A 12,638-nucleotide genomic window follows, 5' to 3' on the forward strand; every position below is an offset into this window, starting at 1 on the left:
CTCTACAGCAATATGTAAGAGTATAACTAGATGATGTCATTGAATTTGATAGCGCGGTAGAAATCTAATCGTTGTATCTTGCTGCCATCTTCAGACTGAGAAACGCAATCACCTCAATTTGTGTATTCCTCGTTAATCGCAGGTTGAGCACGTCGCAAGAGTATACGTAGATCATGGGCTCATCATACCAACCACAGATGATATTGTTCTCCCCAAGTTCTCCCAGCTCAATTTACTGCAATATAGCCTACGGTCTGTAAAAACATATTCACAAGCAAATTTTATATCAAACATGTATGCAATTGACCTGCATACAACCTGTATCAAAAGAACAAAGCATCAGATCAAGAACCCGCATCAACACTACAGGGCGCTTTACCATCACCATTGAATTGAAAATCATCATCCATCTCACTGTCCTCCGAGTCCATGTCCTCTATCTCAAAATCATCCGCGTCCTCGTTCACTACGAGATTCCCTCTGTCAATCTCGCCTCCTTCATCCTCTTCTTCCTCTTCGTGCGTTTTGGCCAATGGGGGAGGACCGCTTTCCTCGGGGTTAATGGGAGAAGGCGGATCAGGAGCTGCGTTTTCTACCATCTCATCATCATTCATAACTAAATTCAATAGGTTCAAGCCCAGGAAGATAATAACTCTGGAAGCCGGCACAGCTTGAACAGGCGCCTGAACCTGATTCGCATGCTGGGGTTGAGGTTGAGGCGACGGCACAATCTGGATAGGCACCTGAAGATGCCCATGCTGAGGCAGAGGCAGGATCACAATCATGCACCGGGCAGGCCGAGAGGGCCTGTTTTGCTCTGAAGACGGGTACAAGTTGAAACGGATATGCGGCTGTGGATCTGAACTCGGATATGTTCGAGTGAGATTCAAGTCCAACTCGTCACTCGTTCGAGAGACGAAGTGCTCTGCTTGCGAGGTAAGTCAATTGCAATGACATCTGTTCCGTCAGTGCAGAATGCTCAAAGTGGCCCGGGAGTGTTCGAGTTACCCTGAGAATGCGAAGTGCGATCACGATTCACCTCAGCATGGGCGCATCTTCTTTTGGCGCCCTTCCTCAAGACTGCATTGCACAGTATGTCGACGTCCCTTTCCAATTCGTCAGAGAAAATCCTATATTGAAATGCCATCCAGCTTTTTGTACTTGTAGTAAGCTGGTCAAAAAGTACTGACGCCGATAGGTTAGCGCTGAACACTTCGAAGTTCAAGAGGAAGTACCCGAGTCATTTGCGCTCTAGAGAGTGATCACTGTCCGCGAACTAAGCCATCAGCATACCTTACATCCTGTAAAAATACACTATACATACACGCAGATTCTAAGTAGCAAGATGTCTGCAATGGACTCGTCATAGTGCGGTTCGAAAAGTCGATCTAAAAGCAGAAACACAACCGGCTGCTTCCATGTACTCCGGTATTGGTCTGCCCTGCAGTGGTCGGCTGTCGCGAATCCGGATTAGGCGAAGGAGGAGGAGAAACATAATCTTCATAAGGGATCCATTCATCGTCTCTGCGTGGAGCATCCGCTGCAGCATTCCGCTATAAATTGATGTATGAGTACCAGAAAGTGAGAAAAATGCGCTGCACACACCTCTTTACCCTGCGCAAGTGGAACGTCGGTGATAGCTGGCGATGTATGGTTTGTCTGAAGGGACCACCAGGTTGACAGACGGTGTAAGCGGGATTTGAAGGATGTAGAAGCAAGGGCAGAGGATTGGATGGTCGGTGGCCGAAACTAAAAGAGTGTCAGTCGGATATGTGAAGATGGCAGTCCCAACTCACATTCTCGCGCGGAATACATATAGACGAGGCAAGGGCGCTATAGCAGGGAACTACAAGGGGATCGTCGAGTCAACTGTGAAGAAACCGCATAAAAGAAACATACGTCCAGGGGATTACGAGGCTCATTGGTGCGAATTGGATGAACTGTGTCCGTACGAAAAGGGAGGATTTTGCGTAGAAAGCCGAGGAAAACGGGTTGTGGGCGGTCAATTGTGACTGTTAGCGGGCAGGGAGCGGGAGGTATAACTGATATTGGTGGTTTACGGCGTACGGCACGACGTGTTGCGTCAGACTGTGATAGAGAATGGAGTGGCATAATGAGTAAAAGAGCGGGACCACGTACGTTGAGCAGCTTAGCGAGGTGTGAAGATTCAGGTCCACTTGTCTGCAAAAGATCTCAGCACCCGAATGATGTTGATGAATGGGTGAATACATACCTCTTTCGCAAGCTTGATGCTAGCGAGGATGTTGACTGGAATGTCGCATATGTAGATCTTAGGCTCATCCATTGTCGTGTAAGCCAGTTGGCATGAGTGGGGTGAAAGTGTAAAGGACCTGAGAGCTTGGACCTCGAACGAGGCGAGGAGCTGGCGGGACTCAAAGGACCAGAGCTTGATGGTATCGTCGAAGGAAGCACTGGCGAGAAGAACATAATCAGATGAGAGTGCTAGACTCCGGACAATACTGGTGTGCCCTTTGAAGGAATCTCCGACAATCTCGAGCGTCGACGCGTCAAATTCATAGATTGACATGGGCCCCGTGATGCCAGAGTCATCCATGAAGGTGGGTGCGGCCACGATGGATTTGTCTTTCGTTGTCCAAAATAACGGTAACATATTTGGCCTACATCTACAACTTTACCCGCTCATTGGGCTGCTCATTGAGCGCTCAGTTTGGGATAGTCCAGGGATTGATTACGGACTTCAGTTTTTTTGGAAAATATGGACTAGCCGAGCCACGTAACGATCCGAAGAGCCAATTCACCGTCCGGCAAGATGAAGATACCAGATTATCAAGTGCATCAGGTTATCAAGAGCCAGATTACTGATCAGATCCACGGATAAGATTGAATTTTGTGACACGAAATAATACAGTACGGTTAGACAAATCTGCGTGAAGTGTGTGGTACCACTCTTTATCAGAGAATGCATTGAGATAAAAGTTATCGTAGCGTTCAAGAGATGTCGTTGACGAAACAGAGCGGTCCATCGTTTCCCCATAGATGGGTATCAATTCTACTGCATGTGTAACATCAACAAGCCGTACAATCTTCCCGATCCTTGTGCGACTCGGAGAACCATCACGCGCACGGTAAAATGAACGTCGAACACGGTACATGCCAATGTGTGGCTCAGCTTCAGGGGGCGCAGCTATCTCGAATAGCTCAACATACAGAAGAGGCTCCTTGAGCTCTGTTGGTAGCTGCGACCCTCGCGGCGACAACATAAACACCATTCGAACTTGAACAATGCATGGTGCTAAAGCTCCATCAGTAAGTGAGATTGACCACAACTTGGGAACTTACTGGACTGCGGTGTTAGCACTTGTAGGTTGGAGGAGAACCATATCGCAGTTTCCAAAGGGTGCGTCTCAGACGGCGGATACGCCTGAACTTGCTGGCTTGGCATAATGTTGCATGGACGAAGTCGGGAATGAAGTTTGAAGCCTAAATTTGTACCATGTTTTGAGGAGGCGGACGTGAAAGAGTGAGTTCCGACCTGATACACCATCGAGATACTGTGAAAGGACATTTGGAAATTGTGAGAGATGATAGAGTTGAGCAAGTGCAGTGGGCGAACGATCAGCAAGATCATGAGCGATGGTAACATGAAAGGCAGCGTTAGCCTCGTCAGAAAGGAGGCCTTTGAGAAAGTGATTGTGAACGGGGCGAATCGCCTGAAAACGATGCATATCTTGTGGTGCAACGCGCGCTATCCAGTTAAAGGTTGGATCTAAGTCAACGACCTCATCAAACTCGTTGTCCATGACGTTGATGAGAGATATCCGTCGTTCACGCAGGAGGGCATACACGTCAAATTGTCTCATCACCTCCTCGCGATTGATGATATTGACAATCTGCTGCGTGAATGTGCCTCGTTGGTGACTTGTCCGCTGGAAAGGTGTCTTGCAATGTGTGATCAGTAGCCGTTCGCTGACATCCGCAGAAAATTGTATGATGGCACCTGATTGTCGGATCGAACGAGCGAATGAATTGAAAGACTCGAGTTTGGGGATCTGAAAATGACTGATAGGGCCAGAAGTGCCTGTGCGAGCCTCCGCCTCTAAAATGAAGTGTTTGTAGGCATGAAATTCATTCAGGGATGATACCATGCTGTCGAGGGAAGAGCTTGTGAAAGTGGGAGCTTGTGATTTGTATATGAAATCAATGAGTGCGCGGATTGCCACGAGTGAACCCAGGAGATGTCACACCCACAATGGTGGGGACAAGCGTTCGCTGGATATCATGATGCTCGCGTCCGGTCATCTGGTTCACATGGGAGACACCATTAGTGAAATGGCGTGTACCCACACGTTTATGCTGGCTGCGGAACCTAGCATCAAGCTCGCTAGCGCCTATCACCTCCTTGCACCACTTCAGAGGGTGATCGAAGAAAAATTTATGGCATTGCATGCAGTATCTCTGGGACAAGGAAATTGAAGGGTCTGCACGCCCCCAGTTGCGCCAATATGGCTGGTGGACGCCACTGAGAGAATACTGCTTCGCCGACTCCTGAAACTCCCGGACCTTCCAGGGATCGGTTATCTTGCAAAGCTCGTGTAGCTTTTGTAAGGTGTCTGAGCCATGGCGCGGGGGGGGTATGTGGTGCCGTCGCCGAACTGCGCCTGTGTGGCTGAAGTGGTTGGCGAGACATTTTTTGAGACACATGCGATCATGATTTGCTCGGGAAGATCAGCGATATGGGCAGCAAGTGGTGTGAATGCATAACGGCGGCAACCCATGGGGTCTACCATGAACTCGCCCACCTCGGCAGCGACCTTCAGCTTCTCTAAGACCAGATCCATGCATTTATGCCAGACGCGCACTTCCAATAATCCACAGATTCACTATTCACTATGTATTCTGGGACTGGAATGTACGCGATGCACGCCCATGCGTGTGAGGTGGCCTTCATGCGAACTTCGGAGTGGATGTTGCCGAGCGTAAGAAATGTGGGGTGCATCTCCAGCGAGCCTGTCTGTCGAGTTACTGGTGTCTTGTCAGAAGCAAGAATGATGGCACGATAGTCGCCCCGATAGGTAAATCATTCTAGAAACCATTTTGCTTGTCAAATGACATTGATGCAATGATGAAAGGCGCTTACCTGAATTTCGGACGCCTGTTCACAAGACATCCATTCTCCATATTCGCGCTCACCATTGTCTTTGATTTCATAAGGGTCGTATTCCATATGGTTGGCGAAGATTGGATTGCCGAAAATGTGGTGCACGACCTCCAGGCATCACGCCAGATGAGATCCACAGGGTGGGTAGTTGTATATCCATCAGTATGGATGGGCGTACACTTCCATCTCGGGGCCACCGGTAATGCATCCATGAAAGTGAAGAGTTGGTTTTGGCATTCTTAAAGGACAGCGGCTGCCTCGCCTCTGAAACCACCTGGAAGGATATCATTAGCGCAGTTCATGTAACTAGTTCAAACATACCCAGAGAAGCTTCAAAAATCGAGTGATCTGCCCCTGATTCAAGTTGTCGCATAGAAACTTTGCAAGTTCCCACTCTGCTCTATCTGTAAATGGGTAATATGCGTTATGTTCCCGCATCGCCTCAAAATCATCATGTTTCATTCGTTCAAAAGTGTTCGATTCGCCAAGATTATGAATGTAACCTGACTTGGAATGGACACCGCCCTTGTCGCGGCTGCCCCTCTGATGTTTTGGGGGATGCGAAATGCGACTGGGGGGGGGGATCAGACGCCGATAACATCCTGGATAGAGGTACTGGGGCTCAGCCTGTTTATTGTATAGAGAAAAATCTTCGCACCTGGATCATCAGAAAGATGAGCACAAATTTCTTCTGCGGTATCAAGGACATTAGAAACAGATGGGGCATTTGACTGATTTGTTGAGACTGGGTACTTGTCAATCTGATTGAACACAGAATACAGTGTAGTCAGAACTTACTCGATGCCACTGAATTGATTACCGTCGAAGATGTTAGGACCAGGAGGATCATTTAGGTTCATAGTGCCTGTACTGTGCAGTGTGCACGCCTTCAAACCTTCAATCAAAAGTTTCTAAGTCTTTCAGACTCCGATGCGAGTTGCCACTCATACTATCGCACACAAACCACCAGCGACTGCAACGCTAGGACTCAGTAATCCATGAGAGGACACCCCAAAGCACTTTCAAACCGTTCTTCTAGCCCTGCAAGCTCTCAGACTTGCATCGAATTGTCATCCTCCTTTCATAAGGACAAAGCGGACATCACATCTGAACACATCATGGGATCTCTTTAGCTCCCCCAAAAGATACTCTAATATTCCCATCATCCCCTCACGAATTCACCTTTCCAAAATCCCCTTCTCATTCTAATTTCCGAGAGGGAAACAATAGATCCCCGCTATCATCCCCACCCAAACCAAGGTTTCACCCATACATGAAATCCAGGGGACCCTCAGCTGCCACAGCTCAGTTTGCAATGGATTCCTTGCAAGGTCTGACTGCGCACGAACTGAACCCGGGCGCTGCACTGATGGTAAGCAATATTATTCTTAAATATTTTCAAGCATTTCATACACAAGATCCACAGGCTAAGGATGATTTTCACACGTGGTCTCGCAGACCTGCCAGATGACATGCTACGTGAAGGTGCAATGGCGCAATATGCCACTTGCGAAGTAGCTAGACAGGAGCTCGTTACGGCGAGTGGAAAGTTGAAGCAAGCACCCGCTGGTCAAAATTCCTTGCCAGCGCCTCACAGCACTTAAAGATGCAACATGATTACTCCAAGACAGATCTGGAGATTTGGGAACAAGCATGCACTAATCGTGGGCTGAAAGATCTCTACCACGACCAAAGCCTTTTTCGAGCATTCAACTTCTGAAAAGACCTTGACTTTAGCGGTCCTGCAAGAACAAGGTCGTTCAAATAAAGGAGCATATCGAGGAACGAGGGGCAGATGGTGATTATTTGGATGGTAGCTATTCAGGCGGCAGTGACAATGAAGCAAGCGAGTCTGATAACGCCCCTTTTTGCAATGACCATGCTACTTTGGAGGCTTGAATGTAGTAAGCATGCATAATTCGTGTACATCATTTTCCTCATTTTCCAGAAGCTGTTCGATTAATATGGATCCCTTACAGCGTGTTGTTTGACTGTGGGCATTACATGTACGCTTTGTATTAAGTTGGCAGTGCATCATTTGAATCAATTATCATTTTTGTCTCGAGTTGATCATTAAACGTTTGCGCCCGCATGTTATTGGTGAGTAAATATTCCCTGCCACACACGTAGCTAATTCTCGAACTTTATCATGTACCAGTAGTGCCCTCGTTTGCGATCTCCCTCATGCCGCCGAAATCCACCCAAGGCAAGAAACCACGACAAAAAAGCCTCAAAACTCCAGGGTATGAATTTCTTACAGTGTTACAATGGTACTAATCCGATCAATCAGCAAATTCGCAAACCAGCGAGAAGAAGCAACGAGAATCCCTGCCTGAACGCTGATGACAGTCAAGTGGGACGCGCAGTAGAGCAAACAGAGCTCCCAGAGTCAGGGTGTAGCAGAACGTTATCGGTCATGCACGAAGAAGAAATAGTGGATTATGGGTCGGATGACTTCGACGATACAGGATCGCAATACGAGCAGCCCAATCTGAACCACCATCAGCCCCCACACGATGATCGTCTCGAGGACGGGCCCCCCCCCCCTCCATTCCTGCAGCGCGAGCCTCAGATGAACCATGCCCCGCCCTTCCAACATCAGATGAACTATACCCGCCCTTCCAGCCTCACATGCATCACCCAAATGAACACAGGCCTGGGTTCTTTCCGACCTCCATTCGCGCCTCAATCACCGCTTCCCTCAATGAACCAGCCTCATATGCTGCCTCCACATGCACATCAAATGGACCACAATCCGTTTCAGCAGCACGGGCCTCAGTTGAACTGGACGCCATCCCAACAGCACACCATGACCGCGGAGGAACTCTTTCTGAGTTGCTCCGTCAATCAACCGCTTCCTCCCCCTGTGCGTGGTGCAGACCGCCTTAGCAGACACCTTCGGGACCCGGAAGCACGGCCTGCGCGTTCATCGCCGTATGCCCTCCCAGGGCTACGCAAGGTGATGGTATTTGGCCCTCGTCGTCAGGACGAGCGGTACCGAGGCGAGTGGCAGAATACTGGTGTAGTTCATGTATGTTTCAATTCCTCTATACCTCGTCACTCGCTAACTCTTTGTCTAGACTGGTAACAGCAAAGAAGTTGCGCAGAAACGCCCCACCGCGAAAGATTTGCCGCCGCCCCCTACCTCCCCTTAATGTGTCTGTTGCCAGTGCGCAACAAGGCACTCCACCACAACCCCTCCATTCTCATGACAACGGCAGTGCGGGATCTCGTCTCGAGCTCCCTCAGCAGGAGGTGCAACTCCCTCCTCAGCCTGTGCCTGCCGAGCGGGTGGAGGAGGTGTGCGCCACTGAGGTCGAGGATGCGACGGCAGGTCCTTTCAGTGAACGGGATGCCGTCGAATGACGAGAACATTGCCATGGCACGTACTGCGTTAGCAGACGCAATCGGCACACTCCCAACATGCCTGCAGGCCAGCACTATCTCCCAGACGCGATACATTTGTCATGTCACTCACAAAAATCACTGGGACTGTCCGAACCGTGGTGAAGTCGCTGCGCGCCATCATCCAACACAAGTACAATCTCGAACGGCATATGGGACGCGTCGTCAGAGGTTGCGCACAAACTGCGGGTCGTGCCTGCCCTCACGACACACCTGCAGTTCTGTTCACAACTGTGAAGATGGTGTGTCAATTCGTACTTGTAGGGGGCATTACTAACTAGTGTTTAGGTACTTGACGGTACTCTACAATCGGTCGCTGTTCTCGAACATGACGGACTCGTTAGCCTCGTTATCGAGATCTTGTGGACACGGGTTCTACAAAGATCTTGATTTCAATGATCCAACTGCGCTAGATGGTGTCATTGCTCTGGCTGGCGCCGCACTGTGCTCAGCGCTTATGGAGTACAAGACAGGAGTATACAAGCGCGTTGAATTTTCAACAGCGAAATCAAAGGATACTTACCAGAATGTTACTGCCTATATTTCAGATAAGATTTATCCCCGTGTTGAACTCACAGCACGTTTCAAGGCATTGAAAGACAAAATGAAGGAACGAGGAGAGGTCAGATTGGGTTTGTAGAGCTTACGGCCAGTGGTACTGTTTCAACAATAATTCATACATCGTGTGGTATTACTATCTCGCATCGTGATAACAATGATCAATGATAATCGTGATGATTGTGTTAATCTATAATCAATCTCAGTCTCTGGCATCTTAACGACGTTTACCTCACTGTTGCAAGATCTCAACCAATCGGAAAGCTGCATCACTGAGTCGTAAGCATTCGTAACACATCAAACTTCTTACACTACTAAGCGAGAACTGGGGTGTTTTACAGATGTAGTCTAGTTCGAAGAAACCGAGAAAGATCCGAATGATAACAGGTTACCATAAACTCTCTAGGCTAACGCCACTGGCAGTTACCGGGGATCAGGGAAAACTCCGGATTTTACCAAGCGCTATAATCAAGTTCCAACCGTTACAATCAACTATGAGCACTTACCGTGGGTCAACCTATGTTAGAACACGGTGGCAATGTGCACTGACTGCAACACGTGTAATGGTTGCACAGATAGGTAGAGAAACCTAACTTAGGCTTAGGTGAGCCAAGATCTCCTTTATAAGGCGAACTAACCGTTTATTTGGGCTCGACTGTAATCCCTCATGCTCTTCACTTATATTCTCGCATTAGGGATATCGTGCATTGTTGCCCTGGTTGTCGCTTCGGGTCTGCTTCGCAGACGTGTCTACCCTTTACCTCTGCCGCCTGGCCCTCGTCCCTTACCAATTTTGGGTAACGCGTTGCAACTGGATACTAAACGACCTTGGCTCACATATACTGCGTGGGGAAAGACATATGGTTGGTAGCAAACCAATGGCCTCTTTGCCAAGCTCTTAGATTCAAATTCATACCTGATCGTAGGGAAAATCTTCACTCCCGCGTACTTGGGATCGACTTTATCATCATAAACTCCGAAACCATCGCACGGGAGTTGCTGGACAAGCGTTCTGCGAATTATTCTTCTCGCCCCGTTATTCCCACCACAAATTGTATGCATTGCTAGTTTTCATTCATTTTGTTCCTCATCGACTGATGATTCAGATCTGGACTGGATTTTGGTACTTTGTTCCTTCCATATGGCGAGACTTTACGGCGACATCGCAAGATCTACCATCAAGTCCTCAGGGCCGAAGTCTCGGTCTCGTACCACGAAATGTACTCTCGCCATGCAAATGAGCTAGTCATCAATCTCTTAGGTACCACTAGTGACCCATGGCAACAGACTGAAGCGTTCGTACCTAATTCAGTGATGTCGTTGTGATATATGGTCCAGTTGACAAAATCCTTGTGACAGATACACGGCATCCCTAATCATGACCGTGACATACGGATACCTTGCTCATGGACATGAAGACCTATTTAACCCGCGCACGCGAACTCCTTCATATTGGCGAACAAATTGGTTCTCCAGAGGGGGCTGCCATGTTCACAGCCTTTCCTTTCCGTGAGTGCCTCTGTCGACGACATAATTTTCAACATTCAGCATCAGGTTGCAGTCGAAAAGTTGCCGTTTTGGTGCTTTGGTGGAGGATTTGCCTGATGGGACGCAGTACAGAATTAGTTCAACAGCTTTGAACGAGCCCTTTGACGAAGTAAAGGCACAGATAGTACGTTCGCGCAGAATTGTGGATGGAAATTGAAATTTCGCCTGATCTGTTCGTGTGAAGGCAGATGGTACTGCTTCACACTCATTAGTCGCTGACTTTCTCAGTCAAGCTCATGACGACGCTGACGAAGAAACGATGAAGGCTGTTGCGTTGATGGCATACATTGGTAAGGGTTTTTTTGCCAGGACAGAATTCATTCATTGACGCGAATACGGCATCTTAGCTGGCATTGACACCGTAAGTCGCTCCTTAAGTAGTCCTGATTCTTACTTTGATGTCCCGCAGACTACAGCCACATTGCGGATATTCCTGCTAGCTATGGTGCTCTATCCTGACGTCCAGGCCCGTGCTCGTGCAGAAATTGATCAAGTTGTAGGGCATGATAAAATGCCGTGCCTTGATGATAGGGCGTCACTACCCTACCTTGACGCCGTTCTCCTCGAGGCCCTGAGATGGTATCCTATCGGACCCCTAGGTTGGTCGGTAGCGACATAGCTTTGTGTTTGCATGGCTGACCCCTGCACAGGAGTTCCACATGCGACATTAAATGATGATGTTTACGACGGGTACTTTATACCCAAAGGTTCGAAGTCGTATGAGTCGAGGTTGCCGTTGACTCATCTGTAGTTCGATCAGGTGCGATGGTAATGGTTAATCAGTGGTATGTCACAGTGGCGTCCATGATATAACGGCGGCTTGAGCTAAGCATGGCTCAGGGCACTATCTCGGGATGAAGACATATATCCCGATGCATCACGCTTCGATCCTAGTCGCCATCTAACAATTGACGGAAAGCTGAAGGACCATTTCGTCAGTCATCTTGCCTTTGGTCATGGCAGGTGAATATTCCAAACTTGTCATCCATCTTCAATTATTCACCGACCCTTACAGGCGTATCTGTCCCGGTAGGCTCATTCATGGCTCATCTGACAGTTTTGAGGATGACGAATACCCTTGGCAGGTCGTTGGTTTGCAGAGAACAGTCTATGGACTGCAGTTTCTGCCATACTCGCTGTCTTGCACATCGATCATGCCAAAGACTCGAACGGAGACAAGATTGAGGTAAAGCCGCAGTTCGGCACCGGCTTGGTGGTGTAAGTGACCTAGCATGTATTCGAGCACGTCCGGCTGACTCTGCCTAAGTCACCCTGAACCATTTCACTGCTCGTTTGTTGGCGTGAACACAGCGAGAGAAGGACATCTTCGAGAGATGATGAAATCGAAGTAGCCTCCGTTTGTACTTGTGATGGTCTGTCATTTAATTGCACATAATTGTACAATGGCAGTGTGCACTGGATGGCACGGTTCCACGGCCTCTGTCTCTGATGAAAAAGAGAATTGCTTTCGAACCCATTGAATCTTCAGAAACCAGATCCATTTCTAAAATCTCGCGACCGGCGCAACCAGGCGCGCACATCGTTGATCGGTCGATGGGCTCTTCCCCGCTGCAACGTTGGTCTACCTGAATATCAGTTGACAGCAACCCATACACTCGCACTACGGTTTACATAGGTTGAGTCATTCAAGGACCTTGGGTTACGCAATCGAAGCGCAGATTATTACAGTTCACTTTGGAGCGTTATAATCACATGCACTGACGGAGCAGGCCACATCCTAACATTGAACCCTGGGGCTGAAGCTTGGAAGTGTCCATTGACGGCTTAGGCAGCATCGTACGTACTAGCTATGCTTACAGGAGAGGAATGGATTGTTCCAAGGTGTGCTCCTGGCAGAGTACTCGACAAGTCTTAATTGCTTGGATCATTTCTAGTGCTACACACGGCCGCCCTCCTGGAAAACCATTGAGGGCATGTCGATTCCTGCATCGGAGTCGGTGACCAGCTTAGCGTTAAAGTCCCGCAC

The 12,638-nt window shown here is 48.6% G+C and overlaps 3 protein-coding genes across 3 annotated transcripts; 2 read left to right on the plus strand and 1 right to left on the minus strand.

Moving 5' to 3' along the window:
* Positions 1–2,837: 2,837 nt before the first annotated feature.
* DFJ58DRAFT_719532 (uncharacterized protein) lies at positions 2,838–5,602 on the minus strand (the record flags this gene model as incomplete). Its single annotated transcript, XM_041384647.1, has 8 exons — positions 2,838–3,256; positions 3,341–3,385; positions 3,410–4,159; positions 4,203–4,560; positions 4,680–4,840; positions 4,864–5,011; positions 5,120–5,248; positions 5,462–5,602. 8 exons carry the CDS (start codon positions 5,600–5,602, stop codon positions 2,838–2,840), a joined length of 2,151 nt encoding a protein of 716 aa, XP_041235705.1.
* Positions 5,603–7,231: 1,629 nt separating this feature from the next.
* DFJ58DRAFT_848097 (uncharacterized protein) lies at positions 7,232–9,185 on the plus strand (the record flags this gene model as incomplete). Its single annotated transcript, XM_041393577.1, has 6 exons — positions 7,232–7,240; positions 7,271–7,383; positions 7,490–8,134; positions 8,221–8,440; positions 8,475–8,787; positions 8,890–9,185. The coding sequence occupies 6 exons, from the start codon at positions 7,232–7,234 to the stop codon at positions 9,183–9,185; spliced, it is 1,596 nt and encodes a 531-aa protein (XP_041235706.1).
* A 585-nt stretch (positions 9,186–9,770) lies between these two features.
* DFJ58DRAFT_736469 (cytochrome P450) lies at positions 9,771–12,003 on the plus strand (the record flags this gene model as incomplete). Its single annotated transcript, XM_041386803.1, has 15 exons — positions 9,771–9,970; positions 10,030–10,157; positions 10,210–10,311; positions 10,365–10,398; positions 10,463–10,612; positions 10,658–10,775; positions 10,836–10,941; positions 10,999–11,012; positions 11,061–11,250; positions 11,302–11,358; positions 11,412–11,436; positions 11,492–11,614; positions 11,667–11,680; positions 11,737–11,869; positions 11,919–12,003. The coding sequence occupies 15 exons, from the start codon at positions 9,771–9,773 to the stop codon at positions 12,001–12,003; spliced, it is 1,479 nt and encodes a 492-aa protein (XP_041235707.1).
* Positions 12,004–12,638: the final 635 nt, after the last annotated feature.

The sequence above is a fragment of the Suillus subalutaceus genome (genome assembly GCF_016647625.1).
Source record: "Suillus subalutaceus strain FC151 chromosome Unknown DFJ58scaffold_271, whole genome shotgun sequence".
Lineage (NCBI taxonomy): Eukaryota > Fungi > Basidiomycota > Agaricomycetes > Boletales > Suillaceae > Suillus > Suillus subalutaceus.